Below are 25,242 nucleotides of genomic sequence, written 5' to 3' on the forward strand. Positions count from 1 at the left end.
GGTGCAGCCAGAGATCACGCTTCTCTTTCACGAACATTTATCAAGGTGTGTGTGGACTCAAGTCACCTGCTGACTGTGAGTGTAGAGAGGACATTTTTGTCTTTCAAACACAAGTTCATTTAAAGATTAGGATCACAGTTGTTGTTTGGCAAATACAACAGCAAGTTATTATATATGAGGACCTTATAGAACGTTTATATTCTGTTTACATTACTTCCTAAAAACACAAAACAGAAAATATACCAGCTAAAGTGAAAAAGGGAAATTTATTTTCAGGTTACCCCGGCATCTATAGGCCCTGGGAGCCCAAGTGCAGCCAGGAACCAGACACGATGGTTCTCCTGTCCTGGGCATGACAGGAGAACCTTCTCCACACACAGCACACTGGGAAGGACCCTGCACGGGCACGACTTTACTCTCTTTTGTTCAAGGAACCAGCCCAGACTGAAAGTATCAGTATTGTTTTTCTTCTTCAGGGAACAAAAAAGAAAAAAGCAGTTCAAACTGACTTCAGGTAATTAGGGAATTTAGCGGCTCAAATAACAAACAATTCCCGGCCCACTGCATCCAGGTGGTCACAAGGCACCACAGGAGGCATCTCTCCCTCCACTGGTACCTGTGCTGGCTCCGGTCTCTGCTGGCTCAGCCCTCTTGGGACCAGATGACTAATAGGAACTCTGGTTCTCCGAGAGTCCCAGCAAGTCTCAGGATGGGCTGCGGGTAAGCCCAGCGTTGGTCACATGCCCACTGCTGACCCACTCATGTCCAGATGGAAGGAAATGTTCATTGGCCAGACCTGGGGCACGTGCCTGGTCCTAGAGCCACAGCTGAGGTCAGTCCCACCCCAGACACAGAACAGTAAGGGCAAACGCTACAGGAAGTTCACTGTTTTGCTGGGCATGGTTTTAAGTGCTTTAGATAACTCATTTTAACCTCAGCTTACCGTCTTTGTTTACTAATTTAATCAGCACATTATCCCCTTTTTATAGCTGGGGAAACTGAGGTGCAGGTGAACGTGTCTTAGCCAAGGTCTCACAGCTAGTTGCAGTTAAGACGCAGAGCTGGGATTTGACCCAGACTCTTGGGCCCCAGAAGCTGGGCTCTTGACCATTAGCAAAAGGGGACTGCTACCAACAAAAATGGGAAATGGATATTGAGCTAACAGAGATAATAACAAGAGATGTCCAATAGCCACCCTGAACTCTCGCTCTGCAGAGGGAATTATTTGTCCAGCCCGAGTTGGGTATCCACCTTGGCCCAGGGCAGAATCACACTGTACCAAGGTGGCTGCATTTACTGTGACCTTGCACATGGACTAGTTCCAGAAAACAGGAAGGATAAAAGAATAAGCTCCCTTCTACCACTACCAACGTTGTGGATTTACAGATAACCCAAAGTGAGTCTACCTTTAGCACATCTCCCACAAGACTGTCCTAAGTAGGAAAACATTCTTCAAGCCTTAGAATCACAGTTGGATAAAGGCGGTCAGTAGTTTCAGGTGATGCTGACAAGGGGGAGGGGGACAGGTGTGGGGCAATTAAGGTGTCATTATGAGCTAGAGGGAGCTGCAAAAAAGGGTGACTTTACTGAAACTAAGCCACCCGCATTAAATGCTCCTACCTGTTTTGAAATTTCCGTCCCTTTCACACCTGTGTTCTGACAGCTTCTGCTGAGTTATACTATGTAACAAACCCCAGTCTCAATGGTTAGCTCAACAAAGGTTTATTTCTCATTCGTGGCTCACATATTTTATGGGTCGTTTGTGGGTCTTTTCCACCTGGGGATGGGGTTAGGGAGCGCCCCCATCTGGGGCCTGCAGGTCTTTAGCAAAGGGAAAAGGTGCAATCCTGCTGTGGCTCATAGGTGGCAAATGTCATTTCCACCCACTTTCTATTGGCCAAAGCAAGTCATGTGGCCAAGCCTGACTTCAACAGGGTGGGGAGACATCCCTCCTTTGGGAAGGGTCAACCAGGACAGGTCTGTAGAAGGCAGACTGGGTATTAAAAATAATGCAGTCTACCACATGCCCAATTTGTTTTCAAGGATTAAAAATTTATTTGCAAGTATTCACGGGGAACCACTGGCTGTTTTGGTTTATTCTGATAAAAACAGAGCTGCATTAAAAAAAAATAGAGGGCTTCCCTGGTGGCGCAGTGGTTAAGAACCCGCCTGCCAATGCAGGGGACATGGGTTCGAGCCCTGGTCCAGGAAGATACCACATGCCGCGGAGCAACGGGGCCCATGCGCCACAACTATTGAGCCTGTGAGCCACAACTACTGAGCCCGTGAGCCACAACTACTGAACCACGTGCCTAGAGCCCGTGCTCTGCAACAAGAGAAGCCACCGCAATGAGAAGCCCGCACACCGCAACGAAGAGTAGCCCCCGCTCGCCACAACTAGAGAAAGCCCGCACCCAGCAACAAAGACCCAATGCAGCCAAAAATAAATAAATAAAACAAATAAATTAAAAAAAAAATAGAGTTGCACTTATTGTTTACGGAACAAGTAGACACTAAGTGTCTACATGAGTTGCATATGTTCCTAAACATTCTTTCTGGTGCTCCCTGAGCCAAATGCTACCAATCAGAACACTGGCTGGGCTAAAGGACACTCTTGTCTAATACTAACAAGGAAAAGCAAATGACAACTTTCTACATAAACTGTAAGTAAATATAATGAGGCAGATGTCCTATGTCAGTTTAGTGGAGTGCTGGAGAGGTTAGGAGGTTTGGTTTTGTTTCGTAAAGTCCTATGTATGATTTCAGCAGAAACCATGGAGAGCGGGGAGAAGGAATGGGGGAGGGGCACAATCTGGGACAGGCTTTATGGATGAGGAACCTGGGATCTTGGGATGTTTACAGTACAGGTAACCCTTAAGCAACAAGAGGGTTAGGGGTGCTGACCCTCTGTGCAATCAAAAATCTGCATATAACTTATAGTCAGCCCTTCCTATCCACAGTTCCCCTGTATTCTCAGGTTCAACAAACTGCAGGTCACATAGTACTGAAGTATTTACTATTGAAAAAAATCTGACTATAAGTGGACCGGCATGGTACAAACCCGTGCTGTTCAAGGGTCAATTGTTTACTCAAGGTCATACCAATTAAACTGTCAGAGGCAGAATTTAAATTTTCATAGTTCTCTGGCTCCAAAGCACATCCTTTTTCTTGTGCCCAGTGATGGCTCCCCAAAGGAAAGGAACAAAGAGGAAAAGAGAAAATAAGGAGACGGGAGGTTTAAAAAAAGGAAAGTTGAGAGGGAGAAGCAACACAGAGAGGTAGAGGAGGTAAGAAAGAAAGGAGATACTAGGAGAGAAGAAAGGAGAGGGAGAGAAGGCCAAAAAAATAAAAAAGGAAAAAATGAATAATAATATTGAAGAAGAAGAATAAAGTTGGAGGACTTATACCATCTGATTTCAGACTTACTGTAAAAATGTAGTAATGAAGACAGTGTGGTATTGGGGTGAAAGAACAGAGGAGAATAGAGAGCCCAGGAATTGACTCATATAAATACAGTCAAGAGGTTTCTGACAAAGTGGCAAAGCCAATGCAAGGGAGAAAAAGATAGTCTTTTCAACAAACGGTACTGGAACAACTGGACATTCACATGCAAAAAATAAACCTAGACACAGACCTATACCCTTCACAAAAGTTAACTGGATATGGATCACAGACTTAAATTAAAATGTAAAACTATCAAACTGTTAGAAGATAACATAGGAGAAAACCTAGATGACCTTGAGTAAAGTGATGCTGTTTTAGGTATAATACCAAAGGCGTGATCCATGAAAGAAATAATTGATAAGCTGAACTTCCATTAAAATTAAACATTTCTGGGGACTTCCCTGGCAGTCCAGTGGTTAAGACTCTGCGCTTCCACTGCAGGGGGCGGGGTTTTGATCCCTGGTGGGGGAACTAAGATCCCACAAGCCATGTGGTGTGGCCAAAAAAATAAATAAAATAAATCAGGGCTGGAAGCCTAATGAGACACAAAAATGAGAAGAAGTGAAACAAAATTAAACACCTCTGCCCTGTGAAAGAAACTGTCAAGAGAATAAGAAGACAAGCCACAGACTGGGAGAAAATATTTGCAAAAGACACATCTAATAAAGGACTATTATCTAAAATATACAAAGAACTCTTAAAACTTAACAATAAGAAAACAATCATATTTTAAAATGTCCAAATAACAGGTACATGAAAATGTGCTCAACATCACTAATCATCACAGGAATGCAAATCAATGCCACAATGAGATATCACCTCATACCTGCTGAATGGCTATTATCAAAAAGGTAAGAGACAATAAGTGTTGGTGAGAACGTGGAGAAAAGGAAACCCTTGTGCACTGTTGGCAGGAATGTAAATTGGTACAACCACTAGGAAAAACAGTATGGAGATTCCTCTAAAATTTAAAAAGTAGAACAGAATTACCATATAATCCAGCAATCTCACTTCTAGGTACATATATCTCTGAAGGAAATGAAATCACTGTCTTCAAGAGATATCAGCATTCTCGTTTTCAATGCAGCATTATTCACAATAGCCAAGACGTGGGAGCAACCTAAGTTTCATCATCAGATGAATGAATGAAGAAAATGTGGTGTGTGTGTATACACACACCTCCCCACAGGGAATATTATTCGGCCATAAAAAAGAAGGAAATCCTGCCATTTTCAACAACATGGATGACCTTGGGGGTATTATGGTAAGTGAAATAAGTCAGACAGACAAATACTATATGATACAAATACTCACTTAAATGTGGAATCTAAAAAAAAAAAAAAAAAAGGACTCATAGAGATAGAGAACAGATTGGTGGTGGCCAGAAGCAGAGGATGGGAGGTGGGGGAAATGGGTGTAGGTGATCAAAAGGCACAAACTTCCAGTTATAAGTTCTGGGGATGTAATGTACAGAATGGTAACTGTAGTTAACAATACTGTTTTGTACATTTGAAATTTGCTTAGAGAGTAGATCTTAAAAGTTCTCATCACAAGGAAATAAACTGTAACTATGTGAGATGAGGGATATTAACTAAGCTTATTGTGGTAATCATTTTGCAGTATTTACATATATCAAGTCATTATGTTGTATACCATAAACTAATACAATGTGATATATCAATTACATCTCAACAAAACTGGAAAAAAAAGATGCTCTACATCATATGTCATTAGGGAACTGCAGATTAAAACAGCAGCAAGGTACCACTACAAGCCCATTAGAATAGCCAAAATCCAAAACACTGACGACACCAAATGCTGGTAAGGGTGTGAAGCAACAGGAACTCTCATTTCTGGTGGGACTGCAAAACCGTACAGTCACTTTGGAAGACAGTTTGGCAGTTTCTTATAAAACTAAACACACTCTTACCATATGACTCAGCAATGATGCTCCTTGGTATCTACCCAAAGGAGCTGAAAACTTATGTCCACAAAGAAGCCCGTACAGGAATGTTTATAGTAGCTTTATTCATAATTGCCAAAACCTGGAAGCAACCAAGATGTCCTTTACTGGGTAAATGGATAAACTGTACTACATCTATACAATGGAATGTTTGTCATTCAGCACTAAAAAGAAATGACTACCAAACAATGAAAAGACGTGGAAGAACCTTAAATGCACACTAAGCAAAGGAAGCCAATCTGAAAAGGCTACATACTGTATCACTCTAACTACATCACATTCTGTAAAAGGCAAAACTATGGAGAGTTAAAAAAAAAAGTCAGTGGTTGCCAAAGGTTATGGAGGAAGGAAGGATGTGTAGAGGAGCGAGGATTTTTAGGAAGTGCAACTACTCTGCATGATACTATAATGGTGGATACATATCTTCTGCATTTGTCCAAGCTCATAAGGTGTACACCACCAACAGTGAACCCCCATGTGTAAACTGTGGCCTTTGGGTTCTAATAATGTGTCAGTGTAGGTTCATCAATTGTAATAAATGTACCATTCTGGTGGGAGATGTTGAGAAGGGGGGAGGCTGTGTATGGGGCAGGGAGTGTTTGGGAAATCTCTGTACAAATCTCTGCCAATTTTGCTGTGAACTTAAAACTGCTCTCAAAAATACATTAAAAAAAAGTTAAAAACGAATGATTGAGTAAAGCAAAGAAAGAAAAAAAAAGTAAAAGACCTTCACTGGTGACCTTCAAAGTTCACTTCAAACCATCTTTGCAGCCCCAGGTCCCAGCCTTCTAAGACCCGGACAGAGAGCGGAGCACGCCCCCAGCGGGATGCGAGAGGCGAGGAGAGGGGGTGGTCTAGGCCTGGCCTGAGCCTCTTACCGGTGGCTGGCGGCGGGAATCACCCGCGAAGCTCTGAAAAACAGGAATGCTCGGGCCCCACTGCGCACCAGCTGAGCCTTTCCGGTGGCAGCGTCCAGCTCTGCGGAGTTGAAAAGCGCTCCAGTTCATCCTAACGTGCAGGCGGAGCTGAGAATCGCCATGAGAGAGCGGCGGCCGGTGGGGTCGCGGGTCAAGGTCCGAGAGGGAAAAGAAACCTTCCTGGGAGAAGGAAGCGCCCCCCGCCCCGTCTCCCAGCGCGGTCACATTCTTGGATGTTCACTCCAGCCGCGCGCTTCCCAGGGGCCTGCGGCCAGATGCCACACTCTCAGCAGCTCTCACCTCAAGAACAGGTGTCTCCAGGGCAGGTGCGCTCACCTTCTGCCCCGGGAGGAGGGAGACCCAGTCCGTGACTGGGGCCGACAGCGCGCCCCGCCCCGTGTAACAATCCAGTCCCGGGAGCCACGTGCGGGCTCCGCGAAGGGCTTGGTCACGTTTCCCACTCTATTGGCGCGGAGCGCGCGATTACACCAATTCGTACTTCACTTTGGTGACACGAATACGGATGGGTGGGACCACGTATTCTTCGGCGGGAGTTTTCTCCTATACCTCCTAACTGACAACACCGTTAAAACTAAAAACAAGCAAGCACACACAGTAAAAACACACACAAAAAAGGCGCGCGCGCGAGAACGAGCACACATACAAGTGGACCCAGCGCCTGTCCAACGCCAGGCAGGTGGCTTCCGGGTTCCCGGTCGCCATGGCACCCACGGCCTCCGCGCACCACCCACCCCCCGCGCCTCCGCACCTAGCTCTGCCGGCCATCTCCGCCCTCGGCAGCCAGAAAAACTGACTTGGGGGCCCAAATACCTTGGGGACACACGCGGAGGGAGCACCGCCTCCGCCCCGCCGCTGCATCCCCGCTCCGGGCCCCTGCCCCACACCCGCCACTCCGTGCCGCCGGCGCTCGGGGAGCGCTTGGCCTAGGAAGGCGGGGGACCGGAAACGCGTGACCCCAGCGCGGGCGCCGGTCTACCGGCTCTCTGGCCCTTTAAGGCGGATTTTTCCGCCGTCGAGCTGGGGGCGGGGAAAGCGTCTCGCGCACCAGGCGGGGGCCGCCTCCCAAGCCGTGAGTGGAGGCGACGCGGTGCCGCGAACCGTAGGGTGTGGCGGGCCAGCGCCGCTGGAGGGGGGCTCCTCTCCAAGCTCCCGCCCCTACCTCGCCTGTTCCCGCAGCTGCGGGGCCCGCGGGAAGGACGTGCGTACCTGTCGGCCCTTCAGTGGGGCAGGCGGGGGGGCAGGCTGGGCGACTCTGGGGAGGCCTCCGAGCCGCGGATGCCCGAGTCCACGCGGACCCGGGGTCTCGTTACCCGCGAGCGACTCGGAATCCACGAGTGTCTTTCACTTTCAGTCTCCAGGAAATGGAACTGCGTCGATCGTGTATCTCCAGCCGGCGTCGTAAAGCAGGATAATCATACCGTTAACCCCCAGTTTAAGTTTAGGTTCGAGTCCGTGGTGGTGGCAATTGAACGCACCGATTTAGAGGGAGTGAGGGAAAAACAAAACACGAAAAAATGCCCTGCAGACCGCAGCGGGTTGCAGCCGCAGTCCACGCGGGCCCGGGCAGTTTGGGAAGCGGTACTTTCTCTGCGGCCCCGGGCTGTCACTTCCGCCTCGCTCACTCTTACCACGCTGCAAATTCCCTGAGTGGTTACAGCTGAGTGCATAGCCATCCCGCACCTTTGGCATGAATTCCCAGCGAAATCTCACTTCCCAGGAGAGCCAGGCAAAAGGAATTAGACAAAGGCTTCCCGCAACCCCGTTTGTTTTGAACTTGTAAAACGGCCTTAAGAAGCATTTGGAGCTACTAGAGAGATAATGCATTTTCTGGCTAGAACCTCACTCAGGATTCTTTTGCCTCACAGCTTTGAGCGAGCAGAGAGCTGGGCGCGGGCGAGATGGCCCTGGTGCCCTATGAAGAGACCGCGGAAAAGGGGCTGCAGAGATTTCACAAGCCTCTTGCCACCTTCTCCTTGGCAAACCACACGATACAGATCCGGCAGGACTGGAAGCAACTGGGAGTCGCAGCGGTGGTTTGGGACGCGGTAAGTAAGCCCCGGGAGCCTCTTAGCATCAGCCATTGATTATAAGACTCGTCTCTATTTTTAAAAAGTAACAGCTTTATTGGGTTGTAATTCATATACCGTAATTCATTTCACCTATTTAAAGTGTGTGTGTGTGTTTTTAAGTAAGTTCAGAGTGGTGCAACTATCACTACTGAATCTTAAAACATTGCATCGCTCCACCCCTTCCAAAAAAAAAGTCCTTAGAATCACTTCCCTGCTCCCTCCCCACCAAATAGATTGCATTTTAAGGGTGAATGAAGAAAACTGAAAGAAATTAAATGACTTACCAGTAATTTACCTAGCACGGAAGAGGGAGGACTGGGGCCCCTAGCTGCTTTGGACAATTATTCAGTTAGTTTTTAAGTTTAACATTGCACAAAGAATATTGTAAACTGACAAAGCCAAAAATGAAGATCATGTGTTTTCTTTAAGTTTTCCATAGTTGTAATGATCAAAAATTATACTATAATTGCTGCTTTACTTTTTTCTCTCCCAGCACTGTTTTTTCAGCTGCTTGTGCCAGAGACTTGCCCTAAGCATCTAGCCACACCTGGGAATCCGTGGGAGCTCAGTGAATGTTGGCTAAATGATTGGTGTAGATACAATTTTACAATCTTAATATTGTATCAGGGGTGTTAGAGAAACACTTAGGAATAAAAGTCTTGATATATCGTAACCCAGTAATACCACTTCTAGGAATCTAGTCCAGGGTAACTACAAGAAAAGTTTTCTCAGAAGGAGTAATAAAGATACATAACAGTGAGGAATGGGCGAATCTCCTACATTCTCACCAAGAAGAGGAATTGCTAAGTATGCTAATAGTACGTGGCCATGAAGAACAAATTATATTTTAAAATTACGTTATATGCTAATAGTATGTGGCCATGAAGAACAAATTATATTTTAAAATCACGTTAACAGTATATAGTGATTTATAGAGTTATATGCAAATGCTAACTCACACATCAAGTCCAAACCTTTGGCTAAAACTTCCCTTTTGATGCCCAGCTCCTCTGGGGTGACGAGCGTTAGGGACGCAGGAGAGTAGGAGAGAGGGAGGAAACTCCAGGAGCCTTGGTGCTGCTCTGCTTTTTCCCTTTGGTTGTGGCCTTGCTGACTTGAACTTGGTTTAGGAACTAGACATTCCTTTAAGCAGAATCACAGAGACTGTTCATGTCAGCTCTACCAGAGTGATTTTATAAACCTTGAGTGTAAAAATGCTGTGACACAGTAAGAAATTAGCCTTCCCAGATTCAGCAGGATCCTATCTTGGGTGGTCAGTGTCACTAACCACTGCTGTCCCCCGTAAGGGCCTCTGGTGGGGCCTCGGGCAGCTGTGCTGGGGAGCTCGGTGTCTGTGCTTGCTCCAGGTGACCTCCCAGCAGCAGCTGAGTTCCTGTGTGAGCTGTTACACTGGGAATTGAACCTTGCGGTGGGAGGGGGGTATGTGATGTCTTCTTGGAGTATGTAGCCTGCTTGAAACCCTTCAGGCCCTAAAGCGCTTGTTGACCTAAATTATCATGCTGTGTTTTGACTCAGGCTATCATTCTGGCCACATATCTGGAGATGGGAGCTGTGGAGCTCAGGGGCTGCTCTGCCGTGGAGCTGGGTGCTGGCACGGGGCTGGTGGGCATGGTGGCTGCCCTGCTGGGTGAGTGTGACTCATGGCTCACTCCTGTGTGAGTGGAACTCATGGAGGGGCACCTTTTCCTGACTCAGAGCTCATTGTTAGTTTCCCTCTTACCGTGTTACTTTTTTTCCCCCTGTACTTATTATGAGTCACAGGCCAACTGCAGTGCTCTCAACTCCAGGAAGGCTAATTCCTTCTCCCTCTCTCATCCTATTATTTATACTTCTCACGGGAGATTGCTTTGCCCACTTCACTTCTGTGATGCCCATACTATGATCTTAAGGCACCTGAGTTCAAAGAGAGTTATCTTATTTGTGTACATAGCTTTTTACTGCTTAGGGGCTGTCTCTTAACTTCATTGCTGAGGAAGCTTTGCTGGTTTTTTCTTTTAGAGAGGGCTGGCCCCCCCTGCAGTTTGTACTGACATCTATTAAACAGTGTGCAGTTCTGAAATGATACCAAGGTTTGTCGTGTTTTGCTTGGCATACAGACATTAGTTTAGGCCTAGAGTATTTTTAAGCTTCATTTCTATTTTATAATTCATTGATGACTCTTTTCTACAACTTCCTGCTCATACATTTCAAGCTGTGCCTTGATTGGATAGACCAGCCTCTGAGATACAGTGTATAATATTCCCCACTTCAGTGTTGTCACCTGGAGCTCTTGCTAAAATGCAGTTTCTGCTTCTGTGGGTCTGGGGTGGGGCCTGAGAGCCTGCATTTCTAACAAGCTCCCAGGTGATGATGATGATGACGTAACTGCTGGTCCTCAGACCACACTTGGGTGGTCAGGATCTAGAGTTCCATCAAGTGTGTACAGGTACTTGAGCACCCACTAAAGGCCCGCTTTTGTCCTGTCCTTTTTCTGGTAACATATCTTTTTCAGTATTCCTTTCTCTGTTTAGATTGTGCCTCCCGGGATTTGATGGGGAGCATGGGCAGGAGCGATGGGTGGACGTGTGAACATAGAAACTGATGCAGGTCCATCTGTCTGACACCACAGCACTTTCAGCCACTGAGGAGGCCCTAGCCGATACACCACCTTTTGATCTCCTCAGGTTGACCTTATATTGTCCCCGTGTATGTTAGGTATATTTTTAATTTTCATTTTTCCAGTGAAGCTGGGATTCCGGGAGATTAAGCCACTTTCTGAAGTCCTGGTCAGTGGTGACCCGAGACTCAAACCGGGCTTGTCAGACACAGAGGCCCAGGTTCTTTTCTTTCCATGGCGCTAAGTCCCGTCTCTGTGACGTTTGAGAGGACTTAGCTGGAAGGGGAAATGAGGTTTCTTCTGTCTCCCCCTGAGAACAGGGCCTCCTCACTGCTGTCGAGACAGCAGAGCGTGGTGACCTGCGAAGGGTTAGAGGCCCACTTGGCTCTGACCTTTTTTTGTTTCAATTTAACTTTATCAAAGCATAGTTGATTCACAGTGCCGTGCCCACTTCTGCTGCATAGCAAGGCGGCCCCGCCGTGCACACACGCATTTTCCGTTCCGGTCCCTCGCAGGATGCTAAAGACAGTTAGTTCCCTGTGCTACACAGCAGGGCTCTGCTGTCCATCCATTCCACATACAATAGTCTGGCATCTGCCAATCCCAAACTCCCAGTACTTTCTTCCCCACCACCACGCCCTCAAATCCCCCAACCACAAGTCCACTCTCCACAGGCTCTGACCACCTTTAATTCTTACTAGCTATGTCACCTTGGGCAAGTTGCCGAATCTCTCAACTTCAGTTTCCCAATAAACTGGGGATAATAACCATAGTGACTGACCAACAAGGATCAAATGAGAGCATGCATAGAAATCTGTTAGCTCGCCGACTGGCACCAAGTAAATGCTCAACAAGTGTTCTCTCCTTTTCATTTCTGATCCTGAAATCTGGACCTGCGGGCTTGGGAAAGCCAGCATAAGGCTCTTCAAAGACCGTCACAGAGCGAAGGACTAGTTAATTGTTGCCACAAAAGATGGGGACTTTGCGAGGGGCGAGAACAGCAGAATGGCAGACGGTGTTCTTGTGGTTGCCCCAAAGCAGAATTAATTGCTCCCTTATTTCTCTTCCCCACAGCGCTCGGTGTTCTCCGTCCCAGCTCTGTCACATTTCACTTTAGGCAGTTGTTTCATGTGTCTGTCTCACCTGGCAGGCTGAGGCTCCTGAGGAATGGGGCCATGTCTCATTCTGTGTGTCCTTGGCCCTAGTACAGCAGCTGGCACACAGGAGATACCCAAATCGTTCTGGAATAAGAGATGAACTAGAAAATCATGAAAATTACTGTTTCTGTTATAAAAATGATAAAACTCTATTACAAAAATAGCCCTAGAAGCAGTCTAAAAAAAAGGAAAAACCCACCAAAGATTCTGCTTATTCATGACTTTGCAACATAATTACCATTAGCATTTTGGTATATTTCCTCCTATTCCTTTTCCCCATCCGTATTTTAATCATAGTTATAATCGTGATTCCATATGTGTGCCTATGTGTGTGCGTATATATTTTCACACATATATGATGTTTCATTTAACATGTCATGCACATTTCTCTGTGCTATGGCATGCTTTTCATGCTCATTATTTGTGGCTACAAAGTATTAGGCTGGAGAAATTTTGATGCTGAAACCTAAGAGTAAGAAAAAGTTAATCTCTTTAAAATGGAAACAGAACTAGAATAGGTAGTGCTTTGGAAATGTCAGAAAGAGGTTGATTGTTCCCCTTTTTAAGCTATTTTCATTTTTTGTAACCTTACTCATTGATTCCCGACTCTGGGGAACACCCATGGCGTGCCTGTCATGGTTTTAGGGCAGCAGGTCACTGCTCTCAGGAAGCATCCATTCTAACTCTAACTGGAGCGAGAGGGGGGGGAAAGACAAATTACATTAAAAAGCCTTCCCCTCAAATGGTCAGTGATATGCAGACTGTTAATCTAGGGTGATGAGATTTTCTTGTTAAAAGAAAAAACAGCTGCTAATTCCTGGGCGGTTCCTGTGTTCTGGGTGTTGTGTCTTTATGGCCTTCATCCTCACCACAGCCCGGCATAGTAGGTCTACTTGGAGCTCTTTTCAAAGTGGTGAAATGGAGGCTTAATAGATGTCAAGTAACTTGCCCAAGGTCACAAGCTAATGGATTGTGGAGTTAGAATTTGAATCCAATTCTGACTCTCAAATCCTGGTTCTTCGTTTAAAAACCTCTTCAGCCTTTATACTACTTGAAAACTATTCTTAGGGAAAAAAAAAATCACATCTTTAAGACAGGGTTCTGTAAGTTGGGTTGGGGTCAGGAATCTGGATTTTAAAAGCTTCCCAGGCGATTTGATGCCCAACCAAGTCTAAGGACCGCTGTCTTAAATATACTGCTCAGCAAGAAATTGTCTTTTAGGGGCTTCCCTGGTGGCGCAGTGGTTGAGAGTCCGCCTGGGGACACGGGTTCGTGCCCTGGTAATTCCAGTGCAAGTCTCCACTGAACTTTCAACTTGTACGTTTAAATGAAAGCTGTTGATGTCTCTACGTGGCTATTTGTCAGCACGTGTTTAAACTTGAACTCTAATTCCCTTTCCAAACTTGTCCTTTCTCTTTTGTTCTGAGTTGGCATCACTATCCAAGTAGTCACTCAGGCCAGCTCCTTGACCTGCCCTGCCCGCTGCCCACCCGGCCCTTGAGCCCTGCTGGGTCTTTTAGCTATTTCTTGATTCCATTTCTCCCTTTCCATTCCCACTGTCTGGCTGGAGTGCTCATCAGCTGTCTCCTGCAAGATTCTATCCACATTCCCACCTGACCTTTCTACCTCTGTCTTATCAAACCCACTTTTCCCAATAGCTGTCAGTGTGGCCCATGTAAAACGCAGAAGTGATGGGGTGACCCTGTGCCTTCCCATTGCCTGCAGGCCAAATCCCAGGCTTCTTAGTGAGGCTCTGTAATCTCAGTTTGCTGACTTTCTCAGCACAATTGCACTGAGTGAAGTTCCAGTGACACACACCCTGCCTCTGGCCTGTCCCTTCTGCCTTGAATTCCCCTCTTCACCTCTTTCCTCTGGTTAATGCCACATCTTTCAAGTGTAAGCTCAGATTTCCTTTCCTTCCGAAATCTTTCTTCGACCTCTGCTCCTCTCGAAGAATTTTTCCTTTGTGACCACATAATTTCCTAGCACACCCATGTTCCTATATTTTACTCCCTACACTGCTTCATAATTACACTTATGTGTATCTCTCCCATGAGACTCTCAGTTCCTAGAGGGCAAGGACTTTCTTACCCATCTCTGTATCTTTAGCGCACACTCTGTGCTCCAACATTTGAATAAATTAAGGCGTTGCTTACAAAACTAAAAACTAAAAGTAGCGACAAATGTTTACATGTTCTTTTTCCATTACCAAGTGAGTGACAGCAGGCTATGTTGTCTTATTGGGTCAGTTTCCATTAGTTTTTCATGAACTAAATATTGTCTCATCTCCCTCCTTACCCAGCATAAATCTCACGGGCAGTCATTTTATTACCATCTTCCCGTACCATCAATACCCTGCACTTCCTTGCTTCATCCTCTTCACTGGGCTCAAAACAAGGTTACATGCAGCTCTCCACTTGTTCCAGGCCTGCACCCAGGCAGCTGAATGTGGCTGGAGGAAACGGACTACTTCTGGGTCTCATTTTAAATTCCTGGTCAGGACCCTCTGGGGGGCTCTTCGTGCTGCTGAGGGGTCCAGCTCTGCTCCCTCTCTGCTGACCTCCAGTCCTCCTTTCTCCGCTTTCACTCTGAGCTGATGACATTTCTCCTTATTTTACTGAGAAGATTGAAGCAATCAAGAGAACTTCTGTAACGTCCCGGCACTGTCTCTAACCACCCCCTGCGTCTGCATCCACGGTCTGCCTTTGTCCCTGATGCTGTATGCAGGTGGACTGTGTCTCCTCCCCGGGGCCAGCCCTCTCTTGCCTGTTCAAGGGTGTTGTTCTGGTGGTTCTCTTTCCTGCATTATCACTTTTCCCTCCTTCTACCTGATCGTTCTGATCAGCATACAAGCTTGCTGTTATTCCTCCCGTCCAAAACGTAAAAAATAAAACTTAGTAAGTGGCTGATTATGGTTCTGTAGCAGGAAATGTATAAGCTGACCCTGGAATATCTTGTCGTACCAGATAGCAAGGAAGCTATCGAGGATGACTGGGTTTGTGTCAAAAGTCCATTGGCAAAAGATAGACAATTTGAACATCGATAATGATGATGGCATGGGTTGAAATACATCAGATCTGTTTAATGCATAGTTCATGATACAACAACACTAAAGTAAACCCCATCTGTCATCTTTGGAGGATACTTAGAAACCAACCCTTTGAAATCTGGGTTATAAAAGGGGAGAGAGCAAAATTTATCCCGCCTTTCCTATTCAAACAATTCCTCTACAAAATGAATAACCAAGTAGTAATTGAAAGAAGCTTACTCAACAAATAAATGCAAAACGAATCTAATAAATTAAGGATCTGGGCATTGGGTATTTGTGGTTGCTCACATCACAAAAATAGAGCCTACCAGATATTACATCCTCTTGATGAAAAATACCACCACCACCTCTGAAATACTCTTGTTCAAAAAATCAGACTCAAGTCAAACAAATTTACAGGAGATACAGAGCACAGAGGAGCATGTCAAACTATACAAATGGCATAATCAGCCAAATCTAGATTGTGGGAAACTACAGGACAGATGATTTGTTTCTTCCCTAAATTGCAGGAGAAAAATAAACAAACAAACAAATAAATAAATACAGGAAACTGATAGATTAAAAGAAACTTAACACATCCTGCATACCCTTCACCCAAATAAACGAACAAAAACTCCCAAAACAAAACCACAGGCAAGATGATAATATTCTGTGAGCTGAATATTTGGGTGATAAAAATCGAGTAACTAGGGCTTCCCTTGTGGCGCAGTGGTTGAGAGTCCGCCTGCCGATGCAGGGGACATGGGTTCGTGCCGCGGTCTGGGAAGGTCCCACGTGCCGCGGAGCGGCTGGGACCGTGAGCCATGGCCGCTGAGCCTGCACGTCCGGACCCTGTGCTCCGCAACGGGAGAGGCCTCCACAGTGAGAGGCCCATGTAAAAAAAAAAAAAAAAAAAAAAACCTAAGTCAGATCACTAGTACTTCTGCTCAGCACACTCCAGTGGCTTCCCATCTCACTCAGAAAAAGCCAGAGCCTTTTTGGAACTTAACCTGTGAACCCCAGCTGCTCTGCCTCCCTCCGGTTACTTCTTTAACCTGTTACTTCTCTCATTTGTCTCCTCCTGCTTTATCCCTCCTTCCAGCCCCTCTGGCCTCCTCCTTGCCTGCCCCTATAGGCCTTTGCACTTGCTCTTCTACTTGCTAGGAATGTTCTTCCCCCTGATATGTATTCGGTTATTCCCTCACCTAAGTCACCTTCTCAGTGAGGCCTTCCCTTTCTACCCAACTCTCTTACTTCCTGATGTTTTATGTCTCTCTTTCCTGCTTTATTTTTTTCCTTAGTGTGTATCTCCAACTAACATACTAGATATCCTACTTTTAAAAACGCCTCTTGCTGCCTATCTCCTCACTTGAATGTAAGTTCTATGAGGGTAGGGGTTTTTCTCCCATGCTGTTGGTAGACACTTGGATGTTTGTAGAATTGATGGACATTATGGGGAATGGTCAACCGATATTAAGATCCTACTGAAACTCCTGGAACACCTGGCAGGTTAGAAGTAGCCTCAGAAATCCCTGAGACAGGAGTTAGAGGAGGTCTCCATCTAAGAGCTATTAACAGGAACACTGAGGTGACATGCACAAGACCAGATCACTCCAGTATTCCCAGCAGAGTGCTCTGTAGACTTGTCAGGAAATCCAGAGGTAAAGTTCTAAGTTAAACCAGGAAAAGGCTGTCTGTGATTTCTGTTATCAGGAGAGATGAAAAGTATCACTGGATTTTGCTCATTGGGCAGCACTCTGTCTAGCAACAAACGGTCAAAGTGGTAGGTGCATGCATCTAACAACTTGCACATTTTCATAGTATCACACTCAGGACTGAGTCAAATGTCAAACTGAATTACATACTGTCCTAATGTTACATGTCAAGATAAGAAGCATTCAGTATAAGCTGCCACTGAAATGGTCTGGGATCCTCTTGGGGGATTACCCATGAAGATTACAGACTGAAGGAAGCAGATGAGAAATAATTTTAGGAAAGAGTGAAACATAATTTTTAAGTTTCAGAATTTATGGGGTCAAAACCAAGCAGGATTACATGTACTATAGTGTTACTACAATGTAGATGAGGTATTTCAGGGCTGACCTTATGTGGTTGCTTCTCCTGAAGGATACCTACCAGTTCAGACTTCTCTCGGTCATATTGGTTCAAAGAGTTGGATCTCTTGGTTCATGGTAAACAACCCTCAAGAAACAGATTAATAAAATATTGCCTCATTCATTTTACACATTGCATGTAGAAACTTAGCACATAGAGAACATTACCTCACATTTTAACCTACAGTACTTTAATACAATCTAGTAATTTCTAACTACTATTTTTCAATAATTATATATGAATTGCATGAATACATATAGATGGTCTGCTTCATGACAGCATAAGGAGAGGAAGACTGAGATTTCTTAGTAGCCAGTTAATCTTTTCCTTGATTCTTTTTAAAGCTTTAGCCCCAGAAAGGAACCTTTCCCGGTTTATGGTATCTTGTCATCCTCATAATCGTTGGCTCCCAGATTTTTCATCTTTGGACTCCATTTTACCCTGAGGCCTTCTGACTTGAAGATGGTGACCTAATGAATGAAGTATAATGGTAGATACCTGTGAAGGGTGGGCCACTTCTGTCTGCACAATTCAGAAGCATCAGCTAGCTTATCACCTGTATTTAATAGGCATAACTTCAGCAAACAGCAAGTGTGTCATAGAGGCAAACCAAGTTTCACTTTTACCTACAGGCAGTAGAGAAGGAGCATCTGGCCATGGTTCTGACGTGTCACAGCTCTCCACGAAGGCATCATACTGTGTCTATGAGGTGGAATATTTAGAGACACTCACCCCGCTGTTTAACTTGATCCCTCTACCTATTAGTTGTACTGATGTGTGCATTACTTTCTGTCCCATGTTCTAGGTGCTCATGTGACTATCACGGATCGAAAAGTAGCATTAGAGTTTCTTAAATCAAACGTTCAAGCCAACTTACCTCCCCATATCCAGCCCAGAGCTGTTGTTAAGGAGCTGACTTGGGGACAGAATTTGGGGAGTTTTTCACCTGGAGAATTTGACCTGATACTTGGAGCTGATATCATATATTTAGAAGAAACGTTCACAGATCTTCTTCAAACATTGGAACATCTCTGTAGCAACCACTCTGTGATTCTTTTAGCTTGCCGAATTCGCTATGAACGGGATCACAACTTCTTAGCGATGCTTGAGAGGCAGTTTACTGTGAGGAAGGTTCACTATGATCCTGAAAAAGATGTACATATTTACAAAGCACAGAGGAGAAGCCTGAGGGAGGACTTATAGTTGGCTATAATTTATAAGAATGTTGTCACTGAGTGTGTCAATTAAGGTCTTAGACTGGGAATATAACCATATGTAATGAAATGGCTTACTGTACAAAGAGTCTAACCAAAGGTTCTCAAAAGGCAAAGCAAATGTGCAGTTTTAAAACAAAGCACTTTGTCCCATTGCTGTGACTTTTTAGTTACGTTTTACTCACTCTGAAATTCAATTAACATTAAAGGAAAGTGTGCGATTTTGGTTTATGTTGTTTCTGTATCCCATACTGCTCCCTCTCAATAAACAATTTTCACTGATGCTGTGATGAAGGGTTGGTATAAAGGCATCTTCAAAGCAGTGAGCTTGTTTTGGTGAGGCTAGATCCTGCAAATCATTTAAAACACATTGTAAGACATACGTTTAGCCCAGTTTTCTAATTTTCTGAGTATAAAACAAGAGGTTTGGGCTTCCCTGGTGGCACAGTGGTTGAGAGTCCGCCTGCCGATGCAGGGGACACGGGTTCGTGCCCCGGTCCGGGAAGATCCCACATGCTGCGGAGCGGCTGGGCCCGTGAGCCATGGCTGCTGGGCCTGCGCGTCTGGAGCCTGTGCTCCGCAACAGGAGAGCCCACAACAGTGAGAGGCCCGCGTACCGCAAGAAAAAAAAACACAAAAAAACAAACAAGAGGTTTAATGGACATTCCCTGAGCTGTTAATACTCTTGAAATCTTTTGTCTACTGCACTTAGGTCTTAAATACTTTTGCTTGTTTGAGATTAGGGTGTGAGTTTTCTAAAGTCTCACATGCTTTCTGGCGTAATTTCTTTCGGATTTAGGTATATAAACAAAGGTGTAAGTCAAAATAAAATTTTAGTTACTTTTTGATAGCACCTAAAATCTTGGACCTCTATGTGCTGGGAATAGGTTATCTTCAAATCAAAAGCTATAGTTTCTCCCTTCAGCTTTACCCTTTGTCAAATGTTGTTTTTGTATTTCTTTCCTAGCCTTTCCCTGCCTCCTTATACTGCATAGGATGACAATAAAAAAAAGTTTTAAACCTCATCCCGCCATGGGAGGTTAGCTCCCCAAGTATAAGCTCCATCTGTATTGTACTGGTAATTGCTTATTCAATGTCTGTGCTCCCCAGAAGACTGTGAGCTTCTTGAGGGCCAGAATGCTTCTGCCCCTTTCATTATAGCCTCCCCAGTATCTAGTATATCATAACCAAATATTTGTTGATTGAAAAAGATACATTACATTTAGAGGGTATTGATCTCTGGGTTAATTGATTGCTACATTGTTTTATGATTATCTTTGATAGACTTTGTGAAGTCACACACATACCCTGCCCTTTTTTCACAATGTAAAAGCTTAAACAACAGCTTAAACAGATTGAGATCCAAAGAATATTATAACCTCAGTTTGGTATTTGGTACTAGAGATAGATTTCCTTCGTAAACCCTTAGAAACAAGACCTCCTCCCTCTTAACCTTTTAGTGAATATTTTGGATGTGGAAACACCAAATACTTTGATTTCTACACATATTTTAAATAGAGGTTTGGCTTTAATAAAGGTGAATTTAAAGTTCTGAGATTGTGATGTACCAGTTCAACCCAATTCTGATAAATTCACATGAAATTGAAATAGCCACAGCTTACTGAATCCATAAAATGCCAGTACTGCACCATAGGCATGGAAGGTCTTTTAACAAAAGTAAAATGAAGGCCCTGCAACATCAGCAACACCATAATGAAAGACTAATCCCATCTAGGTATGATATTAGAAATGAAGATACTAATTGGAATTCAGCTGCTTTCCTTTAACATCCCTGACTTTGGAGAGAGGTATTAGAATGTCTTGGGGTGTCCATGGAGTGGGCGGGGAGCCTGGATGCTTTACCAAGTGAAGGAAGCAGTGATCGGCTTCTTTTACATTTTCATAAAACAGTAAGACTCAGAAAAGGCTGAAGGTAGTTCTTTCCCCTTGGCCTACAAATAGAAGAAGAGGTGAGAAAAATTCAGCAGGAATAGCTTGGTTGTCTAAGTGAAAATCAAATGATTTTTTCCTGGCTTTGAGTTCAAAATGTGGCCACAGGTCCAGTTCCCTAGGGAAATAGACTCAGAGGTGAAGGTTAAGGTGCAGAACGTTTAAATGAGAATGCTTTCGAGAGCGACACCTCTGACGGAGTAAAAGTAGCAGGACTGAGAAAGAGGAAGAAATTGGGTTGGGATGCGGTCAGGAAAGTCCTCAGCGGAATTCAGAGCTGAGGTGGCCGGAAGCTGGGTATTGAGGCAGGGGGTGGGACTTACATCCTTGTGTCGTCAGTCATTGGATGCAAGGAGCTGAACCTTGGGGTGCAGACACCACCTGAGAGACTCAGCTGAGAGCCATCAGCCACGAACATTCCCAGAAGCTGGGAAATGAGTGCTTCAGGGGTGTGTGTGTGTGGGGATGGGGACGTGAGACTATATCTGGATATTGTAGCGCATTGTCCACTATAGATGTCAACGAAGTTGTGACACTTTTTACTTAGGAGAAAAGGATTAATTTATCCCATAAATGTGCATTTTAAGCGTGCTTGTTTTGCCTTCAAGTTAAGGATAGAAATCTAGTCTCTGGACCTACTGTACTAGGCCTTGATCCTCCCATTGCTCAGTTTCTTCAAACTGTTATGCAGTTAACTTAGCCAGTGGGTATCAGTAACTTTCTTCCCAGTTAAAATCAAATACCATGGCCAAGATGCTAAATTAAAATATACATCAGATTCTTAGAACTAAAACTACAAAGTACGCCGTTGTCTTCTAAGTAGTTACCTCTTAAGGGTATCTTGCTTTAGTTCATGATAGAACCATCTGAATCCATGGTACCATCTTCAGATAGTTTCTAGCGGTACATTTATTCTTTTATACTAAAGGATCAGAATTATAATCAATCAAAATACTTTATCTAAGTGAACTGAACACTAGATTGAAAACTGAGGGGAGAGTAACATTGTCTGAAATGTTTCATCTTACCAAACAGTTTATGCTCCAATAAGACAAGGACCGTACCTCATATTTATATTTCAAGTGTTAACAGTGACCTCTTCATAAAGGGAGTTCAATAAACATATACTCATGAAAAATACAGATTCCTTTACAGATCAGTTACCTTATTAAATTGCCTATTCTCAGGGATATCAAAATGTAAAGCATATTCTCAGTAACAAAATTGTTATGAACTTATATAAAAGATTCACTTCCAACATCATTTGTTTAATCTCTATGCTTTTATAGTGGTTGACAGAAGCATTTTCAGTCATTTTTGAAATCAAGAAACAAAAATAACAGTTTAAGATACCTTTAAAAAAATTCAAGCACTCTATTTTTTTGTTTTGGTTGCACCACCGGCTTGTGGGATCTTAGTTCCCTGACCAGGAATCGAACCCCCGCCCTCGGCAATGAAAGTGCAGTCTTAAACCACTGGACCGCCGGGGAATTCCAACAATTTAAGATACTTTTAAAAGTCACTTTTTCGGGCTTCCCTGGTGGCGCAGTGATTGAGAGTCCGCCTGCCGATGCAGGGGACACGTGTTCGTGCCCCGGTCTGGGAAGATCCCACATGCCGCGGAGCAGCTGGGCCCGTGAGCCGTGGCCACTGAGCCTGCGCGTCCGGAGCCTGTGCTCTGCAACGGGAGAGGCCACAACGGAGAGAGGCTCGCGTACCGCAAAAAAAAAAAAACCAAACAAAAATCACTTTTTCATGTACCAGTATTGGTTAGAGGTCCTAGATATAGTTGGTGAAACAGACGTGTGATTTATTTTAGTGTCAGAGAAAGTCATAATTTTTCTGCTCCCCAGAACCTCTACCAAGACAGAAGTAGCATTTTCAAGTTCTTTCACAAGAATGAGGTGAGACACTACAGTGAGTATTATTTCCCTGTTGTGGGAAACTGGAGACTTGGGCTCTCTTAGCACTGACGTGAACTGCAGAAAAAGCAGGGCAGTCCTCAGGGTCTTTTTCTTGCACTTTAAAAATTGAGGATTTGCTAGCTCAGAAGTTTCTGCTCTAAAAATCATGTTATGCTTTTCTCTCTACAACCAGAGAAGGGTTAAAATTTAACACTAGAAAGTATGGCATACTGAAAAATTGTTTCCTAGCTGAGAACAACTGTTTCTCAGGGAGATTAGAAGGGAAAACAGTATAACAGAGTTGAGAAAAGGAAGGGCCAGCTTTCTTTTTTATAAGTTTGTGTAAGGCTGGTTCTGCTACTTCTATTTTTTTTCATATAATATATATATATGAGGAGAGAGACTATGAAGTTTAACATAAAAAATACTAACCAACATGACATTTTTATTAATTTAGCAGATTAATACTGCTTAGGAAACCCCCTCCAAATATGAAGAAAACCATACTTAATAAGTTTCCACTTTTCAGCATCTATCCTGGAGATACACTAACTTGTATATATCTATACTAACTTGTATATATATTAACAGTCAGCAGTTTCAAGCAACCTGAATGTCCACAAAAGAGGGTATTGGTTAAATAAACTATGCTGTATCTATACAATGGAATACTTCACACCTGTTAAACTGAGGTAGATATACATATAGTGAAATACAACTATTGCCAAGACACATTCAGTGGAAAAAAAGCACCATTTATATAAAAAAGGGAGAGGGAGGAGAGAAAAGACATTTACATTTGTGTGTATATGCACAGATTGTCACTAAAAGGATACACAAACTCACCCATTTGTACTGTTTAGTTTTTTTTCCAAATATACATATTACTTAAAAAAACTAAGTTAAAAAATATGAGGACATTATCAAGAAAGTGAAAAGAAAACTTACAGGATGGGAGAAAATATTTGCAAATCGTATTATCTGTTAAGGGTCTAATAAGCAGAGTATATGCGGAACTCATAAGACTCAACAACAAAAAAACCATTAAAAACTGAGCAATGAACTTGGACACTTCTCCAAAGTATACAAATTGCCAACAAACACATGAAAAGATGCTCAATATCATTAGTCATTAAGGAATTACAAATCAAAACCCCAATGAGATACCACTTCACATCCATGAGGATGGCTTTACTATTTTTCTTTAAAAAAGCAAAATAACAAGTGTTGGCCAGCATGTAGAGAAATTGGAACACTCATACATCACTGGTGGGAATGTAAAATGGTACAGCCAATGAGGCAGTTTGGCAGTTCCTCAGAAAGTTAAACAGAATTATCATATGACCCAGCAATTCCACTCCTAGATGTATACCCCCAAAGAATTGAAAACAGAGACCCAGAACAAAAAGCTTGCACATGAATGTTCATGGAAATAACTGCAACGTATAACAGATGAACAGATAAATTGTGGCATATACCTACACTGGAATACTACTCAGACATAAAAAGGAATGAAGTACTGATAAATGCATGATTATGTGTAATATCCAGAATTGGTGAGTCTACAGAAAGACTGGTGGTTGCCAAGGGCTGGAGGAGAAAATTGAGAGTGACTCTTTACCGAGTACAGCGTTTCATTTCGGAGTGATGAAAATGTTTTGGAACTAGATATAGGTGGTAGTAATACAACATTACGAATGCACTAAACGCCACTAATTGTTCACTTTAAAATGATAAATTTGGTTATGTGAATTGCACCTCAATCATAAAAATTACATTCAAATGCCTGGAAATTACCTTTCCCCTTCACTTGTTAGGCCCTCATTAGAATCCTAAGCCCCAGTTTGGTCAATATACTTAAGAAAGTTGTCGAGAAATTAAAATGCAGTGAGGGGAAGGATAATACTGATTAAGGCAGGGCTCTTCTGGGTTTTTGCGTTTAGTGGATAATGGCAGCATCTGCAAGACGGAGAAGAACCAGCCAAAGGAAGAACAGATTTACAGGAGTAATTAGAAGTTCAGTTCGGACCTATTGTTTTGCAATCAGAGTAGAGATGACAAATATGAGTCTGGAATTCAAGGCGAAAATTGTATAAACGTGTTAGAATTGTTTCCTTGGCTGTGTGTCTTAGAGCGTCTTGAGGACAGGAACTTCTGTGCCCAGAAGTATGTTCTCAACAGGTACGTATTTGTGAAACGAGCAAGTGACAGCAAAGATATGGATGGAGAGAAGATAGGCACTCTTTGCTTTTACTGGCGGTCCAAGCACCTGAACACGGTTTGCAAGGAGGGTCAACACAGGTCCCAGTTTGCTCAGCACAATCCTGGTTTACACCTCACCCTTTCACTCTCAAAAATGTCTATTTGTACAATAAATTACGTGTTACTCTTTGTAGAAGAAAAAAAAAAAAGGAATACAATTCATGTAATTCCTTCAATACAATGGCAGAGATAACAGGCTTAATAAACATCGCAATTAAAAAAATTCCTTTAGAACGCAACTGCTTATTTTCAGAAATTGAATCAATAGTACAGGAGAGAAATCTTTTATTCTTGTGCTTTAAGCAAAGAGCAGATTAACCATATCTCCTCTCCTTTCCTTCCATTTTATGGTCACAGAACTTGAGAATTACAGGGGGAGCCAGGAAGTCATCTGTCCTTATCAGTTCTTCCAATGCAAAGATGCGTTTTATGACATTAGAGACAGCTGGCCATATGTCTCCTCCCATTGGTCGTCTCAACAGGGGAGTAACATCTCCAGGTCTTCAAATAGGCACTGTTTAATCTTACTGAAAAAAGAAATCCTGTGCTAAAAACTAGGAATACAGTGAAATTAACTAAAG

General features: G+C 43.7%; 1 protein-coding gene and 1 pseudogene across 2 annotated transcripts; one reads left to right on the forward strand and one right to left on the reverse strand.

The window, feature by feature from the left end:
• The window catches only part of LOC149748525 (centromere protein N pseudogene), a 55,045-nt pseudogene extending 46,365 nt beyond the window's left edge, over positions 1-8,680 (reverse strand).
• Positions 7,395-24,819, forward strand: METTL21A (methyltransferase 21A, HSPA lysine). Of its 2 annotated transcripts, none has more exons than XM_022567525.3 (4): positions 7,395-7,543; positions 8,211-8,390; positions 9,951-10,062; positions 18,137-24,819. In XM_022567525.3, exons 2-4 carry the CDS (start codon positions 8,244-8,246, stop codon positions 18,532-18,534), a joined length of 657 nt encoding a protein of 218 aa, XP_022423233.1. In that variant the 5' UTR covers positions 7,395-7,543; positions 8,211-8,243; the 3' UTR covers positions 18,535-24,819. The 2 variants fall into 2 exon arrangements, with proteins under 2 accessions (XP_022423233.1, XP_022423234.1); XM_022567526.2 differs by lacking the exon at positions 7,395-7,543 and adding an exon at positions 7,554-7,787.
• Positions 24,820-25,242: the final 423 nt, after the last annotated feature.

Source organism: Delphinapterus leucas, chromosome 8 (genome assembly GCF_059928025.1).
Source record: "Delphinapterus leucas isolate spDelLeu-1000000601 "Yukka" chromosome 8, BTC_Dleu_Yukka2, whole genome shotgun sequence".
Classification (NCBI taxonomy): Eukaryota; Metazoa; Chordata; class Mammalia; order Artiodactyla; family Monodontidae; genus Delphinapterus; species Delphinapterus leucas.

What these genes read in the sequence shown, in the direction of transcription:
- METTL21A (XM_022567525.3), top strand. Translation starts at nt 8,244, where the DNA reads ATGGCCCTGGTGCCCTATGAAGAGACCGCGGAAAAGGGGCTGCAGAGA. An exon ending in CAGCGGTGGTTTGGGACGCG is followed by an intron (nt 8,391 to 9,950) that starts GTAAGTAAGCCC and finishes GTTTTGACTCAG; the next exon opens with GCTATCATTCTGGCCACATA. An exon ending in CATGGTGGCTGCCCTGCTGG is followed by an intron (nt 10,063 to 18,136) that starts GTGAGTGTGACT and finishes CCCATGTTCTAG; the next exon opens with GTGCTCATGTGACTATCACG.